General features: G+C 72.1%; 2 protein-coding genes across 2 annotated transcripts; both read right to left on the bottom strand.

Moving 5' to 3' along the window:
• Positions 1–1,992: 1,992 nt before the first annotated feature.
• Positions 1,993–13,538, bottom strand: EHBP1L1 (EH domain binding protein 1 like 1). Its single transcript, XM_075526104.1, is given in 22 exon segments — positions 1,993–2,131; positions 2,221–2,335; positions 3,121–3,194; positions 3,293–3,392; positions 5,186–5,306; positions 5,875–5,915; positions 6,070–6,124; positions 6,290–6,703; positions 6,886–7,085; positions 7,330–7,696; positions 7,792–7,840; positions 9,029–9,234; positions 9,736–9,843; positions 9,925–10,008; positions 10,122–10,172; positions 10,174–10,264; positions 10,868–10,980; positions 10,982–11,050; positions 11,226–11,279; positions 11,753–11,848; positions 12,114–12,171; positions 13,290–13,538. Coding segments are annotated over 22 exon segments (2,658 nt in total). The 5' UTR covers positions 13,394–13,538; the 3' UTR covers positions 1,993–2,043.
• A 1,310-nt stretch (positions 13,539–14,848) lies between these two features.
• On the bottom strand, positions 14,849–16,628 carry ZNRD2 (zinc ribbon domain containing 2). The gene is made up of 4 exons (XM_075526110.1): positions 16,549–16,628; positions 16,167–16,298; positions 15,428–15,512; positions 14,849–15,168 (listed from the first exon to the last, which is right to left on the bottom strand). The coding sequence occupies exons 2-4, from the start codon at positions 16,224–16,226 to the stop codon at positions 14,867–14,869; spliced, it is 447 nt and encodes a 148-aa protein (XP_075382225.1). The 5' UTR covers positions 16,227–16,298; positions 16,549–16,628; the 3' UTR covers positions 14,849–14,866.
• Positions 16,629–16,820: the final 192 nt, after the last annotated feature.

Here is a 16,820-nt window from a genome sequence, read left to right as displayed (position 1 = left end):
GGCACCCTCGCACGTGGAGCAGAGGCACGTGGCACAGCCGGCCGCGCACGCGCCGCGCACCCCCCGTGCACGCTCGCCCCCCCCCGTGCACGCGCATCCTGCACGCCCCGTGCACACTCGCGCCCCGTGCACGCTCACGCCCCGTGCACAGCCCATGCACGCTCACGCCCCGTGCGCGCTGGCGAGGCCGGTGCCATGCCGACACCGTGCGCGCTCACGCCTCCTGCACGCGCGGGGCCTGTGCACGCTCGCCTGTGCACGCCGGTAGTGTATGCACTGTGCGTGCACCGTGCACGCTCGCACCTCAGCCGTGCCGGCCGTGCACCTCCCGGGCACACTCACTCACCCCGTGCACACTCACCCCGTGCACCCTCACTCAGCCCGTGCACCCTCACTCACCCTGTGCACACTCACCCCGTGCACACTCACTCAGCCCGTGCACACTCACCCCGTGCACCCTCACCCTGTGCACACTCACTCACCCCGTGCACCCTCACTCACCCTGTGCACACTCACCCCGTGCACACTCACTCAGCCCGTGCACACTCACCCCGTGCACCCTCACTCAGCCCGTGCACCCTCACTCACCCTGTGCACACTCACCCCGTGCACACTCACCCTGTGCACTCACCCCGTGCACACTCACTCAGCCCGTGCACACTCACCCTGTGCACGCTCACCCCGTGCACGCTCACTCACCCCGTGCACGCTCACCTTGTGCACACTCACTCACCTCGTGCACACTCACTCAGCCCGTGCACGCTCACCCCGTGCACGCTCACCCCGTGCACGCTCCGCCCCCGCCCCCCACTAACTGTGAAAGCGAAGCTGTGACGACCCCCGCCCCGCCCCCGCGTGACACTGGAGCCCCACCGGGGAGGGGACGCGCTGGGGGACCCCCCAGCCCCCCAATAAAGCCTCGGCCTTGGCAGCCCCAGCCTCAGCCTGCCATTGGGGGGACCCTATAGCCAGAGAGCCCCGCCCCCCTCCCTATCGCCCACCCCATCCCCTATAGCCCATTGCCGTGTCCCCTATAGCTCCTCCATTCCCTATAGCCCCCCATCCCCTATAGCCCACTGCCGTGTCCCCATAGCCCCCCATCCCTTATAGCACATTGCCATATCCCCTATAGCCTATCCCTATCCCCTATAGCCTATCCTCATCCCCTATAGCCTATTCCCTCATCCCCTATAGCTCCCTATCCCCTATAGGTCCCCTATCCCTTACAGCCCATCCCCTATAGCCCATCCCCTAGAGTTGCTCCCCATCCCCTATAGCCTATTCCCTCATCCCCTATAGCTCCCCATCCCCTATAGCTCCCCATCCCCTATAGTTCCCCATCCCCTATAGCTCCCCCATCCCCTATAGCTCCTCATCCCCTATAGTTCCCCATCCCCTATAGCTCCCCCATCCCCTATAGCCCATCCCCTAGAGTTGCTCCCCATCCCCTATAGCCTATTCCCTCATCCCCTATAGCTCCCCATCCCCTATAGTTCCCCATCCCCTATAGCTCCTCATCCCCTATAGTTCCCCATCCCCTATAGTTCTCCATCCCCTATAGTTCCCCATCCCCTATAGCTCCTCATCCCCTATAGTTCCCCATCCCCTATAGTTCTCCATCCCCTATAGCTCCCCCATCCCCTATAGCCCATCCCCTAGAGCTCCCTATCCCCTAGAGCTCCCTATCCCCTAGAGCTGCTCCCCCATCCCCTATAGCCTATTCCCTCATCCCCTATAGCTCCCTGTCCGCTATAGTTCCCCATCCCCTAGAGCTCTCCATCCCCTAGAGCTCCCCGTCCCCTATAGTTCCCCATCCCCTATAGCTCCCCATCCCCTAGAGCTCCCCTATCCCCTATAGCCCATCCCCTAGAGCTCCAGCACCCATCCACGTCCACACATAAAATCTCCTTTATTGCTGCCGGGTGCCAGCGGCCGCCGGGGGGGCGGGGGGGTCCCGGGGGTCCCGGCGGGGTCCGGGGTGGGTCCGGGGTGGGTCGGGGGGTCCCGGGGGGGTCCCGGGGGGTCCGGGGGTCCCGGGGCCCCTCAGGCGATGCGACAGGTCTCCCTGCGGGCGAACCTGCGGCGCCGCTGGTCGAGGCCGCGCTCCAGGCGGGCGTCCTCCTCCTGCGCCCTGCGGGGAGGGGGTGAGGGGGGGGCCGCACCCCCGGGACCCCCCAAACCTTCCCCTCCCCACCGGGCCCCCCCCCAGACCCCGCTCACGTCCGCTCGCGCCAGTCCAGGTCCCGCACCAGCTGGTCCCGCTGGTTCACCAGTGACACCAGTTCCTCCAGTAGCAGCTGCTCCCGCTGGCGCTGGGCTGAGGACTTCAGCCAGTCTGGGGGGGGGGGGGGGCACAAGGGGGGCGGGGGGTGAGGGGGGGGCCCAAAGCCCGGGGGGGTCCCCAAAGCCCGGGGGGTCCCCAAAGCCAGGCTGCCCCCAACCTGGGGGCCCCCAAAGCTCAGCTGTCCCCAAAGCAGGGGGTCCCCCCACCCAGGGGGTCCCTAAACCAAGGGGTCCCCAAAGCTGGGCGTCCCCACACCCAGGGGGTCCCCAAAGCCCGGAGGGGTCCCCACACCCTTGGGGTCCCCAAAGCCAAGTGTCCCCACATCCAGGGGGTCGCCACACCCAGGGGGTCTCCAAACCAGGCCGTCCCTAAATCAGGGGGTCCCCAAACCAAGGGGTCCCCAAAGCTGGGGGTCCCCAAATGCCAGGAGGGTCCCCCACACCCAGGGGGTCCCCAAAACCAGGCCATCCCCAAGCCAGGGGGTCCCCAAAGCCCAGTTGTCCCCAAGCCAAGGGGTCCCCAAAGCTCAGTTGTCCCCACGCCAAGGGGTCCCCAAGACCAGGGGGTCCCCAAACCAGGCTGCCCCACACCCAGGGGGTCCCCAAAGCCCCATTGTCCCCAGCCCAGGGGGTCCCCAAGCCCGGTGAGGTTCCCCAAAGCCAGCCTGTCCCCAAAGCAGCGGGTCCCCAAAGCCAGGCTGCCCCAAACCCAGGGGTCCCTGAGCCCAGAAGGGTCCCCAAGGCCCAGTTGTCCCCAGCCCCGGGGGTCCCCCACCACGGTGTGTCCCCAGCCCAGGGGTCCCGTCCCCCGTGTCCCCCCCCGTGTCCCCCACCCACCCTCTATGGCCAGCATCGCCCGCAGCTCCCGGCTCAGCAGCTCGAACCGACGCTCCAGGTCCTGCTCCTCTGCCCTGCGGGGGGGGGGACACACACGGGGACGTCACCAGGGCTGTGCCCCCCCCCGGGACAGGGCCATGGGACCCCCCGGGACCCCCCCGTGTCCCCTCACAGCAGCTGGAGCTGGTCCTGCCGCCGCAGCAGCGCGTTCTTCTGGTTGACCAGCGAGAACCATTCCTGGATCAGCTGCTCCTCCCGGGGGGGGTCAGCGCCTGGGGACACGGGGACATGGGGACACGGGGGGGACACAGGGGGGCACGGGGGGCAGGGGGACACGGGGACATGGGAGACACACAGAGGGAGATGAGGGGCATGGGGATGTGGGGACATGGGAGACACACAGGGGGACATGGGGACACGGGGATATGGGGGGGACACAGGGGGACATGGGGACACGGGGACATGGGAGACACACAGGGGGACATGGGGACATGGGGACATGGGGGGGACACAGGGGGACATGGGGACACGGGGACATGGGGGACACACAGGGGGACATGGGGGGCATGGGGACACGGGGACACAGGGGAACATGGGGGCATGGGGACACGGGGACATGGGAGACACAGGGGGACATGGGGACATGGGGATGTGGGGACATGGGGGGCATGGGGACACGGGGAGCATGGGGATGCAAGGACATGGAGGACACGGGGACACAGGGGGGCATGGGGACACGGGGACATGGGGGACATGGGGGAGACACGTGGGGACATGGGGATACAGGGGGGGACACGCGGTGCCCCCCTCACCCCACCAGTGCCGTGTCCCCGAGGCCCCTCCCCATGTCCCCTGCCAGGTGCCAGCTCTGTGTCCCCCCACCCAAAGTCCCTTTGCCGTGTCCCCACACCACGTCCCCATCCCTGTGTCCCCTGTTGGGTGCCATCCCCTTGTCCCCATGTCCCCATGTTCCCATGTCCCCACATCCCCACACCACGTCCCCAGTGAGGTCCCCGTGTCCCCTCGTCCCCAGGGGGGTCCATGTGTCCCCATGTCCCCGGTGGGGTCTGCATGTCCCCATGTCCCCACACCATGTCCCCAGTGAGATCCCTGTGCTCCCAGTGAGGTCCCCGTGTCCCCTTGTCCCTGCTGAGGTCCCCATGTCCCCAGTGGGTCCCCGTGTCCCCTTGTCCCTGCTGAGGTCCCCATGTCCCCAGTGAGGTCCCCATGTCCCCAGTGGGGTCCCCGTGTCCCCTTGTCCCTGCTGAGGTACCCATGTCCCCAGTGGGGTCCCCATGTCCCTGGTGAGGTCCCCATGTCCCCAGTGAGGTCCCTGTGTCCCCTTGTCCCTGCTGAGGTCCCCATGTCCCCAGTGGGGTCCCCTTGTCCCTGCTGAGGTCCCCATGTCCCCAGTGAGGTCCCCGTGTCCCCTTGTCCCTGCTGAGGTCCCCATGTCCCCAGTGGGTCCCCGTGTCCCCTTGTCCCTGCTGAGGTCCCCATGTCCCCAGTGAGGTCCCCATGTCCCCAGTGGGGTCCCCCGTGTCCCCATGTCCCTGCTGAGGTCCCCATGTCCCCAGTGGGGTTCCCATGTCCCTGGTGAGGTCCCCATGTCCCCAGTGAGGTCCCCGTGTCCCCTTGTCCCTGCTGAGGTCCCCATGTCCCCAGTGGGGTCCCCATGTCCCTGGTGAGGTCCCCATGTCCCCAGTGAGGTCCCCGTGTCCCCTTGTCCCTGCTGAGGTCCCCATGTCCCCAGTGGGTCCCCGTGTCCCCTTGTCCCTGCTGAGGTCCCCATGTCCCCAGTGAGGTCCCCATGTCCCCAGTGGGGTCCCCGTGTCCCCATGTCCCTGCTGAGGTCCCCATGTCCCCAGTGGGGTTCCCATGTCCCTGGTGAGGTCCCCATGTCCCCAGTGAGGTCCCCGTGTCCCCTTGTCCCTGCTGAGGTCCCCATGTCCCCAGTGGGGTCCCCATGTCCCTGGTGAGGTCCCCATGTCCCCAGTGAGGTCCCCGTGTCCCCTTGTCCCTGCTGAGGTCCCCATGTCCCCAGTGGGTCCCCGTGTCCCCGTACCCGACTGCATGAGGCCGCGCAGCTCCCGCTCCAGGGTGACAGCCCGGGCGTCCACCCGCGCCTGCTCCCGCTCCAGCGCCTCCAGCTCCGCCACCACGAACTGGCCGGTGTCACGCAGCCGCTGCCACCGGCGGGACACGACACGTCCCCAGTGTCCCCCGCTACCCCCCCACAGCCCCGCAGCCACCGCCACCAGCGGGAAATGACACGTCCCCGGTGTCCCCGCTGTCCCCAGGGTCCCCGCTGTCCCCAGGGTCCCCACGGCCCCAGCGTCCCCGCCGACGGCCCCGCAGCCGCTGCCACCAACCCGCCACGGACACGTCCCTGATGTCCCCAATGTCCCCCCCGGCCCTTTGAGCCCCCACCCCACGGCTGCTGCCACCAGCAGGGCACAGACACGTCCCCGCTGTCCCCTCATCCTGCTCTGTGTCCCCCCATCCCACCCCTGTCCCCGTCCCACCCTGCGTGTCCCCATCCCTCCTGTGTCCCCATCCCGCCTTGTCCCATGTCCCCATCCCCGTGTCCCTGTCCCACCCCATCCCACCCAAGTCCCCACCTTGTCCCGTGTCCCCCCGTCCCACCCATGTCCCCACCCCGTGTCCCCACCTCATCCCGTGTCCCCAACTTGTCCCGTGTGTCCCCCCCCCATCCCTCCCGTGTCCCCCCGTGTCCCCCCCGTGTCCCCTTACCGGTGTCTCCTCCTCTGGGGAGCTGGGCTCTGCTGGGGCGTCTGCACGGGGGGGGTGGGGACAAGGGTGGGGACAAGGGGGGGGACAAGGGGGTGACCCCGCGTTCAGCCCCGGGAGGGACCGGAGCTGCCCCAGCCCAGGGCGGGGGCACATGGCCGTGACCCCCCCCTGTCCCCCCCTTGTCCCCACACTCACCGGAGGGGGGCTGGGCTGGGGGGGCCGCGGGGGGGCTCCCGATGTCCCCGTCACCCTGGGGAGAGAGCGGGGGGGAGGGGGTTAGGGACCCCTACACTACGGGGGGGGGGGCAGCAATAACGGAGGGGGGGGGCAACATTAGGGCAGACCCTACAATAACAAGGTGCCCTGGGGTCTCCCGGGGGGATCCCCCCGGGGGGGGTCTCGGGGGGGGTCTCACCGTGGGGGGGTCCCCGCGCCGCCCCAAGCGCCGTCTCCGCAGCAGGTCGGCGTCGCGCAGGTGGGCGAGGGTCTTGGTGCGGGGGGGGGGCACGGGGCGGGGGGCGACCCCCGGGGGGGGGGCGGCCCCCTCCCCCCCCGGGCTGGCACGGACGGGGGGGGGCCACCAGCGTCCCCGGGGGGGGGCCGGGCCCCGCGTCCTCGGCTGCTGCCCCTGCAGCCCCCCCAGCCGCAGCCCCGCTGCCCCCCCCCGGCAGCTGGGGGGGGCTGGGGGGGCCCCTCCGGGATGCTGCCAAGCTGGGGCTCCGGGGGGGTCCGAGGGGGGCCCCCCTTGCCAGCGCCAAGCTGGGGCTCCGGGGGGGTCCGGGGGGGACCCACATTGACAGCGCCAAGCTGGGGCTCCGGGGGGGGGCCCTCATCGATGGTGCCGAGCTGGGGGTCCGAGGGGGGCCCCCCCTCAGTGATGCTGAGCTGTGGGTCCGGGGGTGTCCGTGGGGGCCCCCCCTCGATGGAGCCAAGCTCTGGGTCTGGGGGTGTCCGTGGGGGCCCCCCGTCAGTGGTGCTGAGCTGGGGATCCAAGGGGGACCCCCCCTCGACAGCGCCCAGCTGGGGGTCCGTGGGGGTCCGTGGGGGCCCCCCCTCAGTGGAGCCAAGCTGGGGGGCTGAGGGGGGCCCCCCCTCGATGGTGCTGCACCGGGGGTCCGGGGGGGTCTGGGGGGTCCCTCCCTGGCCAGTGCCAAGCTGGGGGTCTGGGGGCATCCGTGGGGGCCCCCCCTCAGTGGGGCCAAGCTGGGGGTCTGAGGGGGACCCCACCTCAACGGGGCCAAGCTGTGGGTCCGGGGGTGTCCATGGGGCCCCCCCATTAGCGGTGCCGAGCTGGGGGGCTGAGGGGTTCTCCCCCTCGATGGTGCCGAGCTGGGGGTCGAGGGGGGGCCGGGGGGGCCCCCCATTAGCGGTGCTGAGCGGGAGGTCCGGAGAGGACCCCCCCTGGCCAGTGCCAGGCTGGGGGTCTGGGGGTGTCCGTCGGGGTCCCCCATTAGCGGTGCCGAGCTGGGGGGGCTGAGGGGGCCTCCCCCTCAACAGTGCCGAGCTGGGGGTCCAGGGGGGGCCGGGGGGGGGCCCCATTAACGGTGCTGAGCGGGAGGTCCGGAGAGGGCCCCCCCTGGTCGGTGCCAGGCTGGGGGTCTGGGGGTGTCCATTGGGGTCCCTCGTCAGCGGGGCCGAGCTGGGGGTCTGGGGGTGTCCCCCCCTGGCCGGGGCCGGGGGGGGGCCCCGGGGGGGGCTGCAGGCAGGCCCGCACCTGGCTGAGGTAGGTCATCACCCCCAGCCTGTCCGGTGCCGGCGGCAGCACCAGGTCGGCCGGGTCCAGCAGCCGCGGGACGCCCAGCGCCGAGAAGGCGTCGAAAGCCTGGGGGGGGGAAGGGGGGGCTGGGTGGGGGACCCCGGCAGCCGGGCACCCCCCCCCCCCCATCCCACGGGGGACCCCACCCTGCCCCCACTCACCAGCTTGTTGTTGCCCCTGATGTCGAGGGGGTCCAGAGCCTCGTAGTCGCTGGAGGGGGGAGGATGGGGGGGACCCTGGTCCCTTCAGGTGTCCCTCGGGGGGTCCCCAGGGTGACCCCCACCCCCCCCCATGTCCCCAGGGTGACCCCGCTGCCCCCAGGTGTCCCCCCATGACCCCAAGGTCTCCATGCCATGTGCCCAGGGTGTCCCAGCCCACATCCCCATGTGTCATCATGTCCCCCCCCAGGTGTCCCCAGGATGCCCTCATGTCCCCAGGGTCCCCATCCCATGTCCCCAGGGTGTCCCCATGTCCCCCCCCGGCATGGCCCCACATCCCCAGGGTGTCCCCAGCGTCCCCCTCCCTGTCTCCATGTCCCATCCCCGGGGTGCCCCCACGTCCCTGGGGTGTCCCCAGCGTCCCCCTCCCTGTCCCCCTGCCCCCCCCCAAGGTGCTCCCAGGATGCCCCTATGTCCCCAGGGTGTCCCCTGTACCCCCACGGTCCCCACCCCGTGTCCCCCAGGTCCCCACCCTGTGTCCCCAGGGTGCCTCCACGTCCCCGGGGTGCCCCCAGCATCCCCCTCCCTGTCCCCATGTCCCCTCCCCAGGGTGCCCCCACGTCCCCAGGGTGTCCCCAGCGTCACCCTCCCTGTCCCCATGTCCCCTCCCCAGGGTGCCCCCACGTCCCCAGGGTGTCCCCAGTGTCACCCTCCCTGTCCCCATGTCCCCTCCCCAGGGTGCCCCCACGTCCCCGGGGTGTCCCCAGTGTCCCCCTCCCTGTCCCCATGTGCCCCCCCCGGGGTGCTCCCACGTCCCCAGGGTGTCCCCAGCATCCCCCTCCCTGTCCCCATGTGCCCCCCCCGGGGTGCCCCCATGTCCCTGGCGTGTCCCCAGTGTCCCCCTCCCTGTCCCCATGTCCCCCCCCCAGGGTGCCCCCAGGTCCCCAGGGTGTCCCCAGCATCCCCCTCCCTGTCCCCATGTCCCCTCCCCAGGGTGCCCCCATGTCCCCGGGGTGTCCCCAGCGTCACCCTCCCTGTCCCCATGTGCCCCCCCGGGGTGCCCCCACATCCCCAGGGTGTCCCCATGTCCCCTCCCCAGGATGCCCCCCACATCCCCAAGATGCCCCCCGGGTCCCCAAGGTGTCCCCAGGATGCCACGTCCCACATCCCCAGGGCGTCTCCCACGTCCCCAGCCCCCGTCCCCAGGGTGCCCCGTCCCCGCGTCCCCCCCCCCGCTCACAGGAGGTGGGGGCAGTGGCGGTGCAGGAGGGCGCAGAAGGCCAGGCCGCTGCGCCAGGACGTGCTGAAGTTGGTGACGCGGACGCCCCGATACCCGGCCGTGGCCGCCTGGCACCAGGCCAGCAGCTCCCCGCTGCTCCCGGGGGGGGGCTGGCGGCTGGCGTCAGCACCCCCGCCCCGAGAGACCCCCAGAAACGGGGGGGATCCCTAGATCAAGCACGGGGTCCTCAATTTCCCCCCCCCCCTCTTCCAACACCCTGGGGGACCCCTCACCCATGCACAGGGTCCCCAAAGTCCCCCCAGCCACGCATGGGGTTCCTGCACCCCCCCAGCACCTGGGGGACCCCCCACCCATGCACAGGGTCCCTGAGACACCCCCCACCCCCCCCAGCCCATATGGGACCCCCCAGCTCACACACGGGGTCCCTGAGCCCCCCCCCCCAGGCACGCATGAGGTCCCCAGAACACCCCCCCAGCACCATGGGGGACCCCCCAGCCCATGCACAGGGCCCCCAGACCCCCCCCAGCACCATGGGGGACCCCCCAGCCCATGCATGGGGTCCCTGAACGCCCCCAGCACGCAGGGGGGGACCCATACAGGACCCCCCCCCATGCACAGGGTGCCTGAGACCCCCCCCTTCCCATGCAGGGGGTCCCCAAGCCCCCCAGAGTGACCCCAGACCCCCCCTGCCCCCCAGCCCCACTCACCGTGGTTATTTCCCGGGGGGGGCCCGGGTGCCCCCCAGGGCTGGGGGGGGTCCCCCTGTGCTCCCAGTGTCGGGGGGGGCCCGTGGTCACTCTCCTCCGTGGGGGGGCCTGGGGAAGAGGAAGGTCAGGGGGCCAGGGGAGGGGCCGGGGGGTCCCGCTCCCCCCCCCCCCGCCCCCCCAGAGACCCACCTCTGCCCGGGGGGGCCCCCCCCGGCTCTTCCTCCTCCTCCTCCTCCTCCTCCTCTGCCAGCGCCTGCAGCTCGCGGGGGGACTCTGGGACACCGGGGTGGGGGGGGGGGGAGTCAGGGCTGGACCCCCCCGGCACCCCCCCGGCATTGGGGGGGCCACGGGGACCAGGGTGCTTTGGGGACAAAGCAGGGACCCACCTTGGGGGGCAGGGGGGGTGCCCCCCCGGCGCGGGCCCCCTCCCCGCTCCTCCTCCTCCTCGGGGTCGCTCTCGAAGTCCCCCAGGTCGGCCACCTCCCCCGGGCGGCTCAGCAGGCTGGCCACGCTCTGCATGTCCTCCTCCCTGGGGACACACGTGTCCCCAGGCGTCCCCAAGGGGTCCCCAACACCCTTCCCAATGTCCCTTCCAATGTCCCCAACGAGTCCCCCATGTCTCTGCTCCCCAACAACCCCCCCTTGTCCCCAAGAGGTTCCCAGCGTCCCCTCCAACATCCCAAACAGGTCCCCAACATCCTCCCCAGTGTCCCCTCCAATGTCCCCAACATCCCACCCTTGTCCCCAACATCCTCCCCAATGTCCCCTGCAACGTCCCCAGTGGGTCCCCCGTGTCCCCACATCGCCAATGTCCCCAGCACCCCCCCGACATCACCTATCCCCGTGTCCCCCTGCCAGCGTCCCCAATACCCCCCTCACTGTCCCCAACACCCCCAGTGTCCCCAAGACCCCCAACAACCCCAACCCCTCCACGCCCCCAAGATCCTCCTGTCCCCCCAATGTCCCCAAGGTGCCCATCACCCCTTTAATGTCCCCAAGCCCCCAATGTCCTCCCAACCCTCAATGTCCCCAAGCCCCCCATAATGCCCCCATAATGTCCCCAGCACCCCCAGCCCCTCCATGTCCCCAAGCCCCCCCGTGTCCCCAAGCCCCCCCACGTCCCCCCGCTCACGTGGGGTGCCCCTCGTGCAGGACGCTGGCGCTGAGGCGCAGGCGGAGGCTGGCGGCCGCCACCTTGCGCGAGCGGGGGCGCAGGGACAGGGACAGGGGGGTCCCCCCCCCCCAGCGTGGGGCCCACCAAGCGCCCCAGGTCCAGCGGTGCCCCTGCCACCACCGAGCGCCGGCCCCGCGACTCCTGGGGGGACAGGGGGGGGTCAGCCACCGCAGACCCCGGGGACCCCCATCCCCCAGGGGACCCCCTTCACCCTGGGGGACCCCCAGCAGGACCCCCATAGGGACCCAAGCAGGGGACCCTGGCACCCAGGGCCACCCCCCCCAGGGGACCCAGGCGCCCGACGCCCCCCACTCACGTTCTCAATGAGGAAGGTCCACTCCTTGTCATCGTAGGCGGTGGCGTGGGGGTCCTGGGGGGGGGGACAGGGGGGTCCCCGTGAGCACACGGGGGGGGGGGGACACGAGTCTGGGGCACGTGGGGGTCACTGGGGTGCAGGAGGGGACACCGCACGTGCGAAGGGACGTGAGCGGGGACCCCCGTCCAAGGGGACGCGTGCGAGGGGGGGACATGAGTGGGGAGCCTGTGGGAGGGGACATGTGTGGGGACCCCCGTGCGGGGGGGACACGTGTGAGGAGATGCTTATGGGGGAACACGAGTGGGGGGCCCCCGTGCGAGGGGATGCGAGTGGGGACCCTGGGAGGGGACACGAGTGGGGACCCCACAGGAGGGGACATGAGTGGGGACCCCCATGTGGGAGGGACACGAGTGGGGACCCCGCAGGAGGGGACACGAGTGGGGACCCCCATGCGGGAGGGGACACGAGTGGGGACCCCCACGTGGGAGGGGACACGAGTGGGGACCCCCATGCGGGAGGGGACGCACCCGGTAGAGGGTGACGACGACCTCGATGTTCTCGGGGACCACCCAGACGACCATCCCCCGGTACGGGTTCTCGATGCCGGGCTGCCAGCTGTGGGGCTGCACCCTCCGTCAGCCCCCGCCCCACGGTCCCCCGTGGACCCCCCCCAGACACCCCCCTGGCCCCACGGTCCCCCGTGGGCCCCCACAGACACCCCCTCGCCCCACGGTCCCCCCTGGATCCTCCCAGCTCCCCCCCCTCCCCCCCAATCCCCCAGCCCCATGGATCCCCATGGAAGCCCCGACCCCCATGGACCCCACAGGGACCCCCCCAGCCCCACGGGAGCCCCCAGCCCCACGGCACCCCCGGACCTCCCCAGCCCACCTTGGAGCAGACGCGCCGGTTGCGCCTGGTCCAGACGACGGTGAGTTTGTCGGGCTGCCTGGGGGGGCCGGGGGGGGGTCAGGCACGGGGGGGGACCGGCCCCACGGCGGCCCCCAGCCCCACGGCGGCCCCCGCCCCAGCCCCACGGCAGGGCGTGGGGCAGCTCCTCTCGCCCCGTGGGCGCAAGGTGGGGCCGTGGGGCCGCCCCACAGATAACGGCGGTGGCACCCGCCCACGGCCCCGTAACGGCCCCGGGCAGCCCCTATAGGAGCTCTATAGGAGCCCTATGGCAGCCCCTACAGGAGCTCTATAGGAGCCCTCTAGGACTCCTATGGCAGCCCCCATACTGACTCTCTCGCACTCCCTATAGCAGCCCCTATACACACCCCACCGCAGCCGCTATAGCTGCCCCATTGCACCCCTATACTGACCCCGTTGCACCCCTATAGCTGCCCCATTACAGTCCCCATAGCAGCCCCTATAGCAGCCCCCAGCCCCACTGCAGCCCCCACGCCCCACGGCCCTGCCCCCCCCCCCCCCCCGTGAGTCACCCCACGTTGCTCAAGCGCCTGCGGGCCGCGCCCCACGGCACCCACGGGGGGGGGGGATGGGGGGCGCCCCGTGGGGCAGGAGACCCCTCCCCCCGGCCAGGGGGTGTCCCCCTCCCCACCCCCCCCGCGCAGCTGTGGGCGCCCCGGGGGGGGCAGGGCTAAGTTTAGTCCCCCTGGGGGGGTGGGGAGGGGGAAACCGGACACCCCCGGCCGGAGGGGGAGGGGGGGGGGGGGTTCGTCCTCCCTCCCCGCCCCCCCCCGGGGTTTATTTTTAGCGCCGGAGTCGCCGTTTCCCCGCCCCGGCCCCATTTATGGGCATTTTGACTCAAAACGAAACCGGTGGCAAGGCCGGGGGGGGGGCGGAGCTCGGGGGTGGGGGGGGGGGAGAGGGGGCGGCGAGGACACCCCCAACCCCCCCCAACCCCACCCCCCCCCCCGGGGTCTGGCCGACCCCCCCGCGGGGAGGGGCCGGGGGTCCCGCGGGGACCGGCTGCTCCCAGCGATCCCAGAGGGACACCCCCCCCCCCCGTAGGGATCCCCCCAGGGACCCCGTGTCACCCCCAGAGGGACCCCGACCCCCCCCCAGGGCCCCCACGGGACGCGGGGGGTCGCGGGGGCCACTCACCAGCTCCTGCCGCCCTCCACCAGCAGCTCCTCCAAAGACGCCACGAACCGCACCTTGGCCGCCCGCTTCCCCGCCCGCTGCAGCCGCTTCCACACCGACCCCATGGCCCCCCCCGGGACGCCCCCACGGGGGACACCTCACCCACGGGACACCCCGTGTGTCGTCCCCCCCGTCCCCCCCCGTCCCCACGGGGGACACCTCACCCACGGGACCCTCCCGTGCCCCGCAGCGCTGCCGGGACGGGATCGGGTCCCGCTGCCGAGAGCGCCGGGGCCGCCCCCCCCCACCCCCCGCCCGGCCCGGCCCGGCCCGGCCCCCCCCAGGTCCCGGGGCCGCCCCCCCCCCCGCTGCCCCCCCCCCCGCGCTGGGCGCGGCCCGGCCCCGCCCGGGCAGGAAGCCGGAGCCGGGCGGGAGGAACTTCCCTCCCCCTCCCCGGGCCATACAGCCCCGCCCCGGGCCATACAACCCCCCCCTTGGGCCATACAACCCCCCCTTGGGCCGTAGAGACCCCCCCCGGCCATATATCCTCCCCCCTTGGGCCACATAACTCCTCCTTGGGCCATATATCTGTGTCGTGTCCCCCCCAGGCCATATACACCCCCCCCCTTGGGCCATATATCTGTCCTCCCCCCAGGCCATACCACCCCACCTTGGGCCATATAGACTCCCCCAGGCCATATATGCCCCCCCTTGGGCCATATATCTGTGTTGCCCCCCCCCCCCGAGGCCATATACACACACCCCCTTGGGCCATATATCTGTCCTCCCCCCAGGCCATACAATCCCACCTTGGGCCATACAACCCCCCCCCTTGGGCCATATACCTGTCCCCCCCCCAGGCCATATATCCCCCCCCTTAGGCCATATATTCCCCCCCCTTGGGCCATATATCTTCCCAGGCCATATACCCCCCCTTGGGACATATATCTGTCCCCCCCCAGGCCATATATTCCCCTCGAGGCCATATAATCCCCTCTTGAGCTATATACCCCCCCCGGGACATATAACCCCCCCCTTGGGCCATATATCCCCCCCCAGGCCATATATCGCAGTCCTTGCAGCCCCCTCCCGCTCCTGCAGCCCATACGTGCCTCCCCCCAGCGCATACACCCCCCCCCAGCCCTATATCTGCCCCCCCTCCCCATCTGCACAGCCTGTCCCAGGCAGCCCTGCCCCACAGCCCCCCCAACCTGCCCCATAGCCCCCCCCCAACGTGCCCCCCAGCCCCCAACCCCACCCCACAGCCACCCTATAGCGCCCCCAAACCCGTCCCATAGCCCTCACAACCCCCCCCCCCTCACCCCACAGCCCCCAATCCGCCCCATGGGGGCCCACAACCGCCCCATAGCCCCCCGAAACCCCACCCCACAGCCCCCCAAACCCGCTCCATGGGCACCAACCTCACCCCCCAGCCCCCCCAAACCCGCCCCACAGCCCTCAACCTCACCCCACAGCCACCCTAGAGCCCCCCCCAACCCCACCCCATAGCCCCACAGCCCCCCCCAAGCCCAGGGGACGGCGGAAGGGGCCCCCCAATGAGGAGCGGGAGGCGGTGGGGGGGTCCATTGACAGAGCGTTTATGGGGGGGTGCCGGGGGGGGCGAGGGCCTGCAGCCCCCCCAGGGCCTCGGCGCAGGCCCGCACCAGGGTGCAGAGCTGGGTGCTGCCCTCGGCCGAGGCCGTGCGGGGCAGCTCCCGCGCCGCCCACCCCAGCTTCTCCAGCACCGCCGCCCGCGCCGCCCCCACCGCCGCCTCCTCGGGGGGCCCGGGGGGCCGGGGGGAGCCCCCCGTAACCCTGTCGCTGCTCCCTCGCAGTGCTCGGGCCGGGGGGCGGCCGGCCTGACGGGGGGGAGGCGTGGGGGCGGCCGGGGGCTCCGGTGCTGCAGGACGGACGGAGGGACGGGGTCAGGTGGGGACAGAGCCCGGGCACAGCCCCGGTCCCCTGTCCCCATCCCGGAGCCCCAGCCCTGTCCCCAGCCCAGCCCCCCCCGTCCCCAGCCCGCACCCCCAGCCCTCAGCCCCACCGCCAGCCCCCCAACCCGTCCCCAGCCTCATAACCAGCCCCCCATCCCATCCCCAGCCCCACACCCCAGCCCCCCATCCCATCCCCAGCCCCCCCCCCCCCCCCCCCCGTCGTACCAGGGCCGTCCCCCCCCCCGTTGCAGTCCAGCTCCTGGCAGGCCACGCAGTAGAGCTGCTGCTGTTTGTCCTGCAGCAGGATGGTCTGGGGGGGGACGGGGGGGGGTCAGTGCGGCCCTGGTGGCCCCATTCCCAGCCCACATCCTAGACCCCAGCCCCACACTCCTTCCCCGCCCCCTTCCCAGCCCCCCCCCCCCCCAAGCCCCCACATCCCAGGACCCAGCCTCACATCCCTGCCCCATTCCCCAGCCCCGTGCCCCCCAACTTCCCAAACCCCCATCCCCACTGTCCCCCATTCCCAGTCCCCTCCGCCATTCCCACCCCCCCATTCCCACCCCACCCAATCCCACTCACCCCCCATTCCCAGCCCCCCCATTCCCAGTCCCCCCCGCCATTCCCGCCCCCCATTCCCATTCTCCCCCATTCCCACCCCACCCAATCCCACTCACCCCCCATTCCCACCCCCCCCGCTCCCAGCCCCCCCATTCCCACTTTCCCCCCATTCCCCCCCCCGTTCCCGCTCCCCCCCCATTCCCACTTTCCCCCATTCCCCCCCCCGTTCCCGCTCCCCCCCCCATTCCCACCCCCCCCGCTCCCAGCCCCCCCATTCCCAACACCCCCGCCATTCCCACCCCCCTATTCCCGCTCTCCCCCCATTCCCAGCCCCCCCATTCCCACTCTCCCCCCGTTCCCGCTCCCCCCCCCCGTTCCCGCCCCCCCCGCTCCCCCCCTTGCGCACCCCGCAGTGGGGGCAGCACCGCCCCAGCATGCGGTACCCCCGCAGCAGCAGCTGCCCCATGGCCCGGCTGACCCGCTCCTGCCGCCCCCGCCGCGCCTCCAGCTCCGCCCGCGCCCGGGGCCGGCTCCGCGCCTGCGGGACACGGGGGGGGGCGGTCACCGGGGAGGGGGGGGGGAACGGGACACGGCGGGGCCGGGGCCGGTCACGGGGCGGGGGGGGGGGGGGGTGGTGTCCCGGGGCGGGGGGGGGGACAGGGCCCGGGTGGGGGGGGACGGGGACGGGACCCGGAACGCGCTGGGGAACCCGGGAAGAGCTGGGGGGGCCCGGAGCGGCGGGAGGGGGGGGACCCGGGGTGCTGGGGGGGCCCCGCCGCCGCCCGCACCCGCGTTCAGCGCCATGGTCGCTGCGGAGACGGCGCCGCGCCGGAACTGACGTAAGGGGACGGACCCGGATGGAAACAAGCGGCCGGCGGCGGTAAAAAACAGTCCGGGCGCCAAAAAGGGGCCGGTGGTCCGTCCCCGAAATGGGGCCGTGTGTCCCCCGGGGCCCCGGCCCCACGGTCCGCCTGCAGTGTGTGGAGGGGCGGGGGTCCCGGTGTCCCCCCGCCGCCCCGGGGCGACCCGCCCTCAGCCTTGTCCCAGATGGAGGGGGGGA

Source organism: Mycteria americana, chromosome 30, assembly GCF_035582795.1.
Source record: "Mycteria americana isolate JAX WOST 10 ecotype Jacksonville Zoo and Gardens chromosome 30, USCA_MyAme_1.0, whole genome shotgun sequence".
Lineage (NCBI taxonomy): Eukaryota > Metazoa > Chordata > Aves > Ciconiiformes > Ciconiidae > Mycteria > Mycteria americana.
This window is presented reverse-complemented; position numbering and strand designations above follow the sequence as displayed.

What these genes read in the sequence shown, in the direction of transcription:
- ZNRD2 (XM_075526110.1), bottom strand. Translation starts at nt 16,226, where the DNA reads ATGGGGCAGCTGCTGCTGCGGGGGTACCGCATGCTGGGGCGGTGCTGC. An exon ending in GGTGCTGCCCCCACTGCGGG is followed by an intron (nt 15,513 to 16,166) that starts GTGCGCAAGGGG and finishes GTCCCCCCCCAG; the next exon opens with ACCATCCTGCTGCAGGACAA. An exon ending in CGGGGGGGGGGACGGCCCTG is followed by an intron (nt 15,169 to 15,427) that starts GTACGACGGGGG and finishes TCCGTCCTGCAG; the next exon opens with CACCGGAGCCCCCGGCCGCC.